The sequence below is a fragment of the Talpa europaea genome (assembly GCF_964194135.1).
Source record: "Talpa europaea genome assembly, chromosome: 2".
NCBI lineage: Eukaryota > Metazoa > Chordata > Mammalia > Eulipotyphla > Talpidae > Talpa > Talpa europaea.
In genome coordinates this window covers 92,263,859-92,277,625 of record NC_140068.1, presented here as the reverse complement: position 1 = coordinate 92,277,625, position 13,767 = coordinate 92,263,859, and the positions used below count along the sequence as shown (strand labels likewise).

The window sequence follows — 13,767 nt, the reverse complement described above, 5'->3', positions numbered from 1 at the left end:
GATTAAAGACTGGGACAAGACTCAAAAGCAGACCTATTGGGAGAAATTAATAAAAAAAGGTTTATTTACAAGGGGAATGATAAGAGGGAGAACAGAAAGAGAGAAGATTAATTGGCTGACATATGGCCAGATCATCTGTCCCACCAGCAATGCCTACTGAGCAGAGACTTCATCTGAGCAAGCTTCAGTTTGCAAGCTAAAGCTATAAAACAAGAGAAAGAGCACACATATATTTACTCTTTTAAGCCCAATGTGATCTCTTAGCTCTACCTCTAGTTCCCATCCCCTTAACCCCCAATTCAGGAAGTCAGGTTCATGGTATTCTGGGAGTTGTAACTCTCAGTGCTTGAGATCTCGTCAACATGGAGATAGGGATGGAGTCCATTCAGGGCATTGTTCACTGGTTTGGAGTTTGGACATTCTTCTAACAGAAAGACTGGGCAAACAGAACCTTTTTGTTGGGGATTTAAAAATATTTTTAAATTATATTTCAGTTGCTCATTTTACTGAGTAGGAATTGTTGATTTTTGCCTATTAATAGTACAGTCAGCCATTTAACAAAACTTATTTTTAATAGTTTTTAAATTAAGATTTTTGATTTTCATTGAAATTAGCTCAAGGGAGGAGTTAATATAATTTGGATGTCCTGTGTGTATTTAGTAGAAATTTAGTAGTATTTAGGACCAGCTCATATCAGCAGAATTAGTGAAGGCCTCTCTGAACTTTGGTATTTCATCTGATACCTGAAAGAGATTTAAGAATTAGGTAGCTAAAGGATGTGGTGTGGGGTAGGAGTACAGTTTGGTGAAGATCATACCTGAGACCAGGCCAAAAGGAACAACAGTGAAGAGCTCAGGGAAAGGCACAAGAGGTGGTTGAAATGTACAAAATACATTTATTGATACTGTTTTAGCAAAAACAACAACAAAAGCTTATCTATAAATCATATTGAAAACTTCTTACAATAAAATAAAACAAGAAACAGTGATATAACATCCACAGTAATTTACTGCACTTGATCAGCTGTGTGATCATATGCTAAGTTCCTGACTTTTGTTTTCAGAATGTGGTCGAACAATTCCTGGAGCAACAAAAGGGGCAAAAATGATGAGATTTTATATAGATAATGCATTCCCAGAGCACCTTAAAGGACTGTGTATATTTTTTGTTCGCTGCCATAATGATTATGCTATAAATAGCAAAAGTGTTTTTGAGGTATGTTTACATTTCCCCCAAACATTCAATTAGTATTTTGTTCCAGTTTTATTGTGATATAATTTGCAAATAATGTTATATATGTTAAAGAGGTACAAAGTGTTGAGGATTTTTTTGTCATGGATGGATACCAAATTATTATTATTATTTTTTTTTGTGGAGGAACAAAGCACAAACAAGAGACATCTGATTCTGCTATGATATTGACATTTGATTCTGCTATAGCAATTGAGATATTGCTATGATATCTGACATGATATTGACAGTCTAAAGTTAAGCATTGAGTATATTGTTATACTGATACTGTTATTTTATTTTGCTCTCTCTTCCTCTGTATGGTACTGACTCTAAGAAAATTATGTATTCATATATTCAAAGAAACTGAGCAGTTTGTATACCTTAGATATGTAATAGGGTGGTCCCCAGGAAAGGGGGAGGTTCCAGGTTTTCTGCCCCACCCAAAAGAAAGGTGGAGCTGAGAGCAGAGAAGCTACAGAGGAGACTAAGGAAGGAAGGAAGAAGGATGGAGAGCCAGGAGGAGACCTTGAGGAGGCACATGGAATGGAGAGACATGTGAAGAAACTGTGCTTGCCTTTTGGTCGTGCACTGGGTGACACAGATGTGGGGAGGTGTCAATGGCAGCTTATTTATTTGTTTGTTTGTTTGTTTATTTATACAAACACTGGGCACAGTCAGAAGCCGGGAGGGTGAGAGAATTCACCAGAGCCAGAGGGGAGAGCAGAGCAGGCAGACTGAAGAAACACACTGCTAAGGGGAGCAGCAGGCAGCAGGAGAAGTCTGCGCGCCATGTGGGACCCTCACTCGGCGGCCTGGGATCGAACTGGCGCTGCAGAGGCTGCGGGCAGCTTCGCAATCCAGCTCTCAACCGCTGCGCCACCGGGGAGGCCCTCAATGGCAGCTTTTATCTTGATTTTGATTTTGTTCTTTTCCTTCCGGGCTTGTCTGGTTGTTTCTGACTCTTTTCTGTGGGTCCCCACTGGAAGATGCTTTAGACTTGAGGCAGGCTTTGGGGCCTTGCTCTGGGCCAATCCCATTTGGATGGAGTTTTACCCACGAGGGGACGGGTAACTTTGGGTGCTTGATTTAGAAACTAGACTCTTTGCCTTTCCTGTGTTGTTTCCTAATTGTATTAAAGTTCCTTCCCGTTAAAGTCTCGTATGTTTTGTGTTGATGCAGCGGATGGCAGAACCCATTTAGAATAGGCAGGTTTGCAGGGTTTGGGCTGCCCCTCTCCCTGCCCTGTAACAGATACTGCCTAAGATTCATGAAAATTCTCTTTCTTCTAGATAGTATGCAAATAAATACCACTGTTCCACTCACTGGGGACACATTTAACTTTGCTCATATAATTTTAAGTACTATTTACTTAATGTAGCCTCCTTTTAATATTTTAACTATTTAATGGGTTTAGAAAGAGAAGAGAGAACTGACCTAGAATTAACCTAGATAATATAAGTTACCTAGTCCTAGGAATGCAGGATGACAGAGTGGGTAAAAAGGAATTCTCATCTCATAGACGCAAATTTGCCTGCTAATTTCCCCACTAACTAGTAGCATGTCCTTTCTTCCTTCCCTGTTTGGATTCCTTGTATGTCTTTCTCTTGTCTTATTGCTCTGGCTAGGACTTCCAGTATTATATTGAAAAGCAGTGGTGAGAGTGGACATCCTTGTCTTGTTCCAGATCTTAATGGAAATGCTTTCAGCTTTTCACCATTGAGAATGATACTGGCTATGAGCTTGTCACATATGGCCTTTATGATGTTGAGGTATAATTCCTGTATCCCGAGGACTTCAAGGGCCTTTATCATAAATGGGTGTTGTACTTTGTCAAAAGGTTTCTCAGCATCTATTGATATTATCATATGGTTTTCATATTTCTTTTTGTTGATGTCTTGGATTACACTGATTGATTTTTGGATGTTGAACCATCCTTGTGTCCCTGGAATAAATCCTACTTGGTCATGGTGAATTATCTTATGGATACATTGTTGGATTCTGTTAGCTAAAATTTTATTGAGGATTTTTGCATCAGTGTTCATTAGAGAGATCGGCCTGTAGTATTCTTTTTTTGTGTTGTCCTTGTTTGGTTTTGGTATTAGTGTAATGTTGGCTTCATAGAACGTGTTTGGTATTATCCCTTCCTTCTCAATTTTTTGAAAGAGTTTGTGAAGGATAAGCACTTGTTTGTTTCTGAATGTTGGATGGAGTTCATTTGTAAATCCATCTGGTCCTGGGCTTTTGTTTTTGGGGATGGTTTTGATTACCATTTCAATTTCATTATTTGTATTTGGACTGTTTATGTGTTCTATTTCTTCATTAGCTAGCTTTGGGTGATTGTAAAGTTGTATGAATTTGTCCATCTCTTCTAGATTATTGAACTTTTTTGTATATAACTGTTCATAGTAGTTTCTGATTATTCTTTTGATTTCTGCTGTGTCTGTTGTGCTTTCTCCTCTTTCATTGGTGATCCTATTTATTTGTGCTTTCTCCCGCTTTTCCTTTATGAGCCTGGCTAGGGGTGTGTCTATTTTATTTTTTTGAAGAACCAACTTTTGATTTCATTGATCTTTTGGATGCTTTTTTTAGTTTCTATTTCATTTATTTCTGCTTTGATTTTCATTATTTCCCTTCTTTTACTGGTTTTAGGGTTTTTTTTTTGTTGTTCTTTTTCTGGTTCTTTGAGTTGTGAGATTAGTTTGTTTCTTTGAGTTCTTTCTTGTTTCTTGATGTGAGCCTGTATTGCTATATATTTTCCTCTTATTACTGCTTTTGTTGTGTCCCATACATTTAGGAAATTGCTGTCCTCCTTGTCATTCAACTCAAAGTATTTTTTAATTTCTTCTTTGATCTCCTTGTTGGTCCAGTGGTCTTCCAGTAGTGTGGGTTTCCATCTCCATGAGGAAGGAGGGTTCCTCGCCTTTTTTTTTCTGGTTTATTTCTAGCTTGATGCCTTCATGGTCAGGGAAGATGGTTGGTGTGATTTCAATCTTGGTGTATCTGTTGATGTTTGTCTTGTGTCCTGGTACGTGATCGAGCCTGGAGAATGATCTGTGTGGGCTTGAGAAAAATGTGTACTCAGACTTTTTTGAGTTTAGTGTTCTATAGATGTCTATTAAGCCCAAGAGGTCTAGATCCTTATTTAGAGCTTTAGTGTCTTTACTTATTTTTTGTGTCATTGATCTATCCATTGTTGATAGTGGTGTGTTGAAGTCTCCTACTACATATATATTTTCTCTGATGTCTGTTTTCAGAGTTGATAATAGTTGTCTTATGTATTTTGGTGGACCTTCATTTGGTGAGTATATGGTATGAGTGTAATGTCTTCTTGATGTATTGTCCCCTTGATCATAATGTAGTGACCCTCTGGGTCTCTTTTTACCTTTTTGAGTTTTTAATCTGTTTTATCTGATATAAGTATAACTTCTTTTTTATCCATTCCAAGCTGGAAGCCCCCAAATATTTCCCTTTCGGATTTTTGTGGAAGCTTCATTATGTCGACATGGTTGGTTAAGTCATAGACCATTGGGGATTAATTCAACTCTAGCCCATCACCTCTCTTCAGAGACTGAAAGTCTCAGCTCTCTAATCATATGTTGCACCCACTGGCAATCAGCCATGTGAGATCCAATAGCAACTTTACTAACGTAACAATAAATAACTTCTTCACTCTCAATCTTTAGGAAATTCCAAGGATTTTGGGTACTGTGAGTTAGAAATCGTGGAGAACATTAAATATATCAGAGAAATACATCTGAATTACCAAATGCTTATTTCTCATAAATCAAAATATTATGCCTAACCTGATAAGAGTTTTCCTGATCTCCTTTCATGGACAGAGCATCCTTCCATTGAAAGCTTTTTTTTAATGGAGGAAACTCAGTCATTTCCCTAAATTGTATAGCCCCGGGCCTTGTCTCCTTCCTTGTGCAGTAATTAAAGCTGCAAGTAAATTGTCCCGTTGAGCAACAAGTGAATGGTTAAAATGGGGCAGAATGTAAGTTTGTTGATTTTATTTATTATTTTTTAAATTTTTTTCCAAATTTATTTAATTTAAATTTTATTTTTATATTCCTCATACAATTACAACCCCCTTATTTTTACCCCAAGCCCTCATTTCCCCGCCCCCCAGCCCCCATAGAGTGTCTCTGGTTCATAGTTATTTGTTGATTTTGATATTTTCTTTCTTATAGTTATTCTTTTTCCTGGTCCCTTATTTAAGTTTTCTAGATTCCTGTTATGAGTGAGACCATCGGTATTTTTTTCTTTTTCTTTCTGGCTTATTTCGCTGAGCATGATCCCTTCCAGCGTCATCCATGTTGCTGCAAATTGCATGTGTTTATCTTTTTTGAATGCTGAGTAATACTCCATGGTATATATGTACCACATCTTCTTGATCCAGTCATCTATTTTTAGGCATTTGGGTTGTTTCCAAATCTTAGCTATTGTAAATAGTGCTGCTATAAACATAGGTGTGCAGGTGCTCTTTGGAATTGATGTTTCTGTGTCCTCTGGGTAAATACCTAGGAGTGGAATTGCTGGATCATATGGAAGCTCTATGTTTAGTAGGTCAAGAAATCTCCATACAGCTCTCCATAGTGGTTGGACCAGTTTGTACTCCCACCAACAGTGCAGGAGAGTTCAAAGCTCTATTATTCACAAGCACTTCAGTTTTCATAATATTTTATGAAATGTGTTGTCTATGCTTATTGTAATGTGAAATAGTTTGTGATTTTCATAATTAATGGGATTAGCATATAAAAGAACATTTGAACACTTCCCTTTTAGGAAGTGCTATTTACTGCTCTGGATGGATCAAAAGGACTCCTAATTGGGATTAGAAATATGCTGGCAAACATATTTCTACCAGCCATTCTTGCAACAAATAATTGGGGAGCTTTAAACCAGTCCAAGCAAGGAGAATCTGAAAAATGCATTTTCACAGAAACTATAAACAGATATCTTTCATTTTTAGATGGTAAGTACACATTTTAATGTTTATCAAATTAGCAAAAGCCAGCAAATTGTCTGTAATAGAATAACCTAAGATGTTATTAAAAATAAGCATTAAACAACCTGAGATCCATATCTAGAATGCAGAGAAGGAAACTACAGATAGCTATAGTGAACTCAGCCTACCAAATGGATTTTTTTTTTGTGCCTATCTTTGGAACTCAGAAAAGATGTGGTCTCGAGCAGGCATAATTTCTTCACCTGTTTCACTGCATAGAGAGAGTTCAGTACTTCTGGGCATATTATACATAGTTTTTTTGGCAGGGGACTCTTAAACTACAGGGATTAGAAAGAGTGAATATATCACCATTCCCTCTTTACCCTGTGCAACTTCCAGGCCACACCTAAAGTACATAGGAAGAAACTGAAAATAGCCATAGTGAACTCAGTCTGCCCAGATGATATTTTTGTGTCCCCATTTGTGAGTCAGTGGAAACTCAGGCCTGGGACCAGTGAGATTTTTGGTGGCCACCTCCTTGCATAGTGGGAGATTGCAGATCCACTGGGAAGATTGCTCATAGTGCTATCTGCAGGGGTAACTGAACAGACTTTGAAAAACCAGGGAAGTCACCCATCCCTCCCCTCTGAATGATCTATGGGCCTGTGCCCATAGTGTGTAGTCAGAAATTACAAGTCTCTATAGCCTATGAACAAAGAGCATCCTGGTTGCTGGTGGCCAGTGTAGAGTCAGGAGTGGTATCCACTTGCCCCCATTGTGTTCTCTTGGGCTTTCCCTAAAGCTCCCAACTTGCTGCTGCTGGAGAGTTCAGAGCTCCTGGGGAGAACATCAAAAATTATAAAACAGACAAAAAACACAGCACATAACAACTTGAGATCTCAAGGGAGTATGACATCACATGGAGGGAACAATTCTCCAGAACCCAAACAAAACATGTGAAAGACCTTATTATCTTCCTATCAGAGAGTTTGCAATTAACATTAAAGAGAAATCCAAAAAAAGGAAAAAATGCAGAAAAAAATGAATAACATGAGAAATACAAAAAAAATGAATAGAAATTTGAAATTTTAAGCAAAAACAAATCTATATATAAGGGACTTGCAGGATAGGAAAAAATGAGAGGAGATACAAAATTCTCTGTAAAGCTATTGAAGACTAGACCATTTGGAGGGCCAAATAAGTGACCTGAGATCATAATGACTAAGGATCCAGGTAGAAGAATGAAGAGAAATGTGAAGAAATGAAGACTCATTCCAAGACCTATCCAGTTCCATTAGGAATGGTAACATAAGAATAATGGGCATTCCAGAAGGGGAAGAGAGTAGGAAAGTATCAAAGAATTTATTCAGAGAAATAATAGAGGAAAACTTCCCAAATCTGGGCAAGGAACTAAATATACAAGTCCGTGAAGCTGAAACAATACCTGGTTATCAAAATGTAATGAGAGCTACATCAAGTCAAATAGTTGTGAAATTACTAAAATTTCAAGACAAAGAAAGAATAATGAAATTAGCTAGAGAAAAGAAGCAGGTAAATTATAGAGGAAATCCTGTAAACTGACATACTTTTCAAGGTAATCCTAAGGGCAAGGAGAGAATGGAAAGAAATATTCAAAATACTTAATGGTAAAAATTGTCAGCCAAGAATACTATATCCTGCAAGACTTTATTTTTGATACAAGGGAGAAAGGAGTCTCTTCTTAGAAAAACAGAAGCTGAGGGAGTTTGTCAACATCACATATACCCCACAAGAAATGTTGGAAGAGGGGCTTTCTTATCTAAAACAATGGGGAAAAAAATCTACAAAAATACCAAATAAGGAATTGGATAGAACCGATCTTAAAGACAAAGTGGAAATAAATCTTCATCTAAAAAGTATCACCCTAAATATAAACAGACAGAATTCATCAATCAAAAGACACAGGGTGGGGCCTCCCCGGTGGTGCAGCGGTTGAGCGCTGGGTTGAGAAACTGCCCACAGCCTCTGCGGCGCTGGTTCAATCCCCGGCTGCTCCCCGGCCACTGGAGGAGGGTCCCACATGGGACGCAGACCTCTCCTGCTGCCCGCTGCTCCCCTCAGCAGTGTACTTCGGTCCTTCTGCCTGCTCTGCTCCCTGATCTGGCTCTGGTGAATTCTCTCACCCTCCCGCGCTTCTGACTGTACCCAGTGCTTGTGTGAATAAATAAATCTTAAAAAAAAAGACACAGGGTGGCCAGCTGGAACAGTAAATGAAACCCATCTTTTACCTATGTCCATGAGACTCACTGCAGCTCTAAAGATAAACACAGACTCAAAGTAAAAGGCTGGGAAACAATCCTATAACACATAGGACTCAGAAAAAGGCAAGCGCAGCCATACATATAACAGATAAAAAAGACTTAAACCTAAAAAATGTAACAAAAGACAGATATGGACATTATATAATTAGGGGATCAATACATCAGGAGGACATAGCACTCATCAATACATGTTCACCAAACACAGCACCATTAAAATATATATGTCAGAGTGGTCATACCACCCAAAGTAATCTATAGATTCAACGCAATCCCAATCAAGGCTCCAATGGTGCCTTCAAACAAGGCTCAAAGAAATAGAACAAAACACGTTGATATTCACATGGAACCACAACAGATCCCAAATAGCCAAAACATTTCTGACAGAAAAGAGAAAGCGTGGTGTTATCACACTCTCCAACTTCAAGCTGTACTACAAAGCTACACTACAAAACATCACGATACTGTAACAAAAACAGAAGCCCTAACCCACAGAATAGCATTGAGCGTCCAGAAATAAATCCACACATCTACGCACAGCTAATCTGTGACAAAGGACCCAGAGTATACAACAGAGAAGACAATCTCCTCAGCAAATGGTGTTGAGAAAACTGTACAGCCACCTGCAGAGAAGATGAAACTAGATCACCATCTCACACCTTATGCAAGAATTAACCCAAGAAGGATTAAAGACTGGAATGGAACACCTGAAACCATAAACTACATTGGAGAAAGCCTAGGTAAGACACACCAGGACACTGACTTCAGTGATGTCTTTGTGGATTCATCTGCAAGAGCAAAAGAAACAAAAGTAAACACAAACAAATGGGATTGCATCAAGGTAAAAGCTTCCTTACAGTGAAAGAAACTATCAATAAAACAAAATGACACTCAACTGCATGGGGGAAAATATTTGTACCTCATACATCTGACAAAGGACAGATATCCAAGATAAATAAAGAACTCATGCAACTCAGCAAGAACAAGACAATATTATCCAAAAATGGGCAGAAGAGATAGACACTTCTCCAGAGAAGACATACAGATGGCCAATAGGCACATGATGAAGTGCTTGGCATCCTTTATCATCAGGGAAATACGTATCAAAACCTTAATGAGTTACCACCTCACCCTTGTGAGAATGGCCCATATCAAAAAGATTGGAAAGCACAAGAGTTGGCAAGGATGTGGAGAAAAGGAAATCTTTATATTCAGTAGGTGGTAATGTAGACTGGTTCAGCCAGTCTACCTCCATTCTGAAAAACAGAACGGAGGTGTCTCAAAATATTCAAAATAGACCTAACATATGATCCAGCAATTCCTCTCCTAGGTATCTACCTAAAGAATGCAAAAGCACTAATTTGAAGCAATATACAAATTCCTATGTTCTTTGCAGCCCTATGTATAATAACCAGCCTATGGAAACTACCTAAGTGCCCAAAAAAGATGCGTTAATTAGGAAGATGAGGTGTATATGTATGATGGAATACTGCACAGATGTATTTGTTACATGGTTAGAAGTGGAAGGGATAATGCAATGTGAAATAAGTCAGGGGAGAGTGAAATACCAGATGACTTCACTTATATGTGGAATATGGAGAAACAAACAATGGGTCATTCAAAACCAAACCAGTAACAAACCCTTTACATCTGGAATGCATCTGTATGTAAGACAGGCAGGTGGAAGAAGAGAAACCAAGATGTGTGGGCACAATGGACTATGGTACAGGACTGAGGGTGCCTTGGTGATAGGTGTGGTATGGTTACATGTTTCTGAGAAGATGTGATCCTATACCTTTGACTTGCATACATTGTTGTAAACCAGTATTATCTCAATAAAATTAAATCTTTTTGAGAAGAAAAAAATTAGAGTAAATGTCCATCTTAAAAGTGTTGTTAAACTAATTATGAGAAATGATGGAAAATATCAAATCATTGGTTCCTCTTATTTCCAGAGATCTTTGCAAGAGTAAGATATATTTAGTTTTTCATTATGGTAGAAATATCATTAAGAAATATCATTCCTATATCATTAAGTAAAAAAAATCATTATATTAAAATATAGGTACTTTGTTGTTAATTATTTTAAAAATATATGACTTAATTATTTCATATTGTTAAAATAAAAAAAATTAACAAGTCAAGTCATTATCTGATGATCAATTGAAATTATATCTCTACAAAATATTAGATCTCTAACATTTCAGTAATTTCAGCTAGAATCCACAATTGACACTTAATACATTGACATTAATCACCTGCTCTCGATATTATTTTTTCCATTCTAGGTGCTAGAATAAGTATTGAGGGAACAGTAAAGTTAAAGCAGATAGACAATATTGATTTTTCTAAACTGCACACTTTCGAAGAAGTGACAGTTGCAGCTAGCAATTCAGAAACTGTTCGTCAACTGGAGGAGGTGTTAATGATATGGTACAAACAGATCGAACAGGTGAGCTCATTCAAATAATTGTATCAGATATGATTCAGCTCTCATCTGTATCCTCCCTATTACATTATATCCCTAAAAGTAAAGGAAAGAGAACAGTCCTCCATATTCTATTATGAAACTCAGTCTATTCTTGCCTATAGTGCAAAATCTGTTTTCTATTAAATCAATTTTAAGATATTTCTTGAGGAAAATATGAGAGTGAAATAATAAAGAATCAGGAATAGCCAGAATTTATCACTAGTACTATATTTATTGCTTATACTCCCCATAAGCGAGAACAAAAAAAACACAATGAAGATACTATAGACATCAAATACATACATAAATACCTCTTGGTTGTGCAGTGTTGACAAAGAGGTTCAAACTAGGCTTCTTAACATCAGTGCTACAGTGGCAAGTCTGCAGCTCAGCTCTCTGGTAAAGTCAGTTTTCTGTGGCAGTAAGAAAGGCAGTGATATGAATGGAGTTATGTCAACACTTTAAGAGGTGCCAACTTAGAGTACCAGCACTACCAAAGATCAGATATTATGTAATTGCCCTAAACTGACAGAGGACTCTAGGAGCCAAGTCATAGATCTATGTTTCTTGAACACAGAACAGTGGAACTAGAGAAGAAAACTTTCAGTTAAGTGAGGGCTAATTTGATTTAGTTAATTTTTAATGTCCATTTTACTTATTTTATTCAGTGATTTAGACTTTCAGCCATTTGGGGAAAATTTAGATTATGTCTAGTATATTCTATTGAAGGAAATGGTTTTAATAGGATAGAAAGGAGTAGAATAACAGACATTAGAAAGGAGTTCCATAAATCATGATTAAAATTAAAAGCATTTTATGGATTAAAGCTAGAACCTTCATAGGTTTGAAAAAATCAACTATGTATTTTACCTCATTCTTATTCTTAAAAATCCCATCACAGTTTAAAGTATAAACATATTTATAATACATTTGTAATGTACTAGATTAGATATATTTATAAAAGCTATAAATATAAATGTACAGAAAATAATATAACAAACACTCCTCTAACCACCACTGTGACTAAACCATTTCCATATTTGCTTCAGGTCTCTTTTCATTAAAGCCTCTAATCCTTTACTTTCCCTCCTCCTTATTGACATTATTTTGATGTTACTGTCACCTTCCATTCTCTTGAAAATCTTACTTTCATTTGCATATTTATAAGCATCATGCATTAAACTAAAATAATATATTCATTTATGCTATGTTATATAATAAAATTATATATAATTATATATAGAGAATGTGTATGTTTAAAATATTTACATAAATGGTATAATATCATAAATATCCTTGTACAGCTTTCCCCCTCATCTAACATTCCCTTTCATCCAGGTTCATGTAAGTGAATTTAATTTTCATTTACTTAACTGCTGTCTGTTATTCCTCTATGAAGAACCCACAGTTTATTATATAGATTTTTCAGAATTTAGGAGATATTTAAATTATGTCTGATAGCTAGTTCCTGAGGAGGACAGTTTTTTCCTACTTTCCTGCTGTACAAATAATAATAGTAATACGTAATGAGTACTTTGTCCAGGTCTCCTTTAATATGTGTGAGATTCCCAGTGGAATTTCTGGGAGTAGTTATATGTGGTTGTTTTATTGGATGTTATCAAGCCCTCCAAATAGTGGCTATACCAACCTATTTTTTTAAATGGAAGCATATGAGAATTCCCATTTCTTAAAAATGTTTAATACACTTGAAATCATCAGATTTTTAATTGTTAGTATGTTGAATGTGAAATGGTCTTGATTTATTTTGCATTACCCTGATTATTATAAATTGAATCCATAAGATTCCCCTTTGTTGAATTTTCTGTTCATACCCTTTATCTACTTTTCTTTCTGATTGCTTGATATCTTACTGAATTGCTGGACTCCAAATAATACTTCCCTGATGTTAATCCTTTGTTGGTCTCCATTGTGTCCTGCCTTTTCATTTGGTGTGGTGTCTTTGGTCATGTGAAACCTTTACATTTTAATTACAATTTAATAGTTAAATTTACAATCTAATTATTAAAAAATTAGTTGCAAAAAATTAGTTGCAGAAGGTAATCCAGTCTTCATTAGCTACCTTCAGGGTTTAGGAACTTTGTGGCTTTTTGGTCTTTTATTTTGGAAACTCTTCCCATAACTTTCTAGGGTTATGAAGAGTCTCCTAAAGTTTTCACTTACTCCAAATAGTGAAATGTAACTTGCCAACATGAACATGATAAAAGAAACAAATTACTGTGAAGCAAAGTCCTCTATGGCCTTTGCACAAATTAAGAAATAGAATATTACCTGTGCCTTACAACCACCTTGCATTCCTCTTGTCAATTCTAACTCCTTTTTCTTCCCCCATGTGGTAGCTTTTTCTTCACAATTAATGGTAGTCATTTCCGTGCTTTCCCCCCTTTTTAGTTTTGCCTCTATGTCTTCTACTTTTTAAAAAAGTTTTACTATATTTTTAACATTTGGGTTTTTCATTCATCTGGAATATGTGTGTGTGTGCGTGTGTGTGTTAAGGTGAGGTAGGAATCTAATTTTGTCTTTTTCTATATAGTCAACCAGTTGACCTGGAACTGCTTATTCTTTCCTGACACATTATAATATCACCGCTGTAATATATCAAGTTTCTAGACCCTTTTGTTCACCCCCTGGTCTACCTATTTGCTTTACATACACCTACCATGCAGTTTTAATTTCTGTAGCTTTTTTGCTAAGTCAGCATTTGGTATGGCCAGTCCCTTTTTACTAGTTTGTCAAATATCATGAAAAGCTCTGTTGAAATTTTGATTGGAATTTCATTGAATGTATACATTCAGAGA

The 13,767-nt window shown here is 36.5% G+C and overlaps 1 protein-coding gene across 1 annotated transcript in view; it reads left to right on the top strand.

Moving 5' to 3' along the window:
* Positions 1-1,089: 1,089 nt before the first annotated feature.
* DNAH8 (dynein axonemal heavy chain 8) overlaps positions 1,090-13,767 on the top strand; it is a gene marked incomplete at its 3' end in the record, with an annotated part of 299,195 nt that continues 286,517 nt past the window's right edge. The window contains exons 1-3 of the mRNA XM_084228672.1: positions 1,090-1,215; positions 6,022-6,211; positions 10,770-10,933. Coding sequence (XP_084084798.1) covers positions 1,105-1,215; positions 6,022-6,211; positions 10,770-10,933 — 465 coding nt within the window. The 5' untranslated portion in view covers positions 1,090-1,104. The remainder of the gene's footprint in view (positions 1,216-6,021; positions 6,212-10,769; positions 10,934-13,767) is intronic.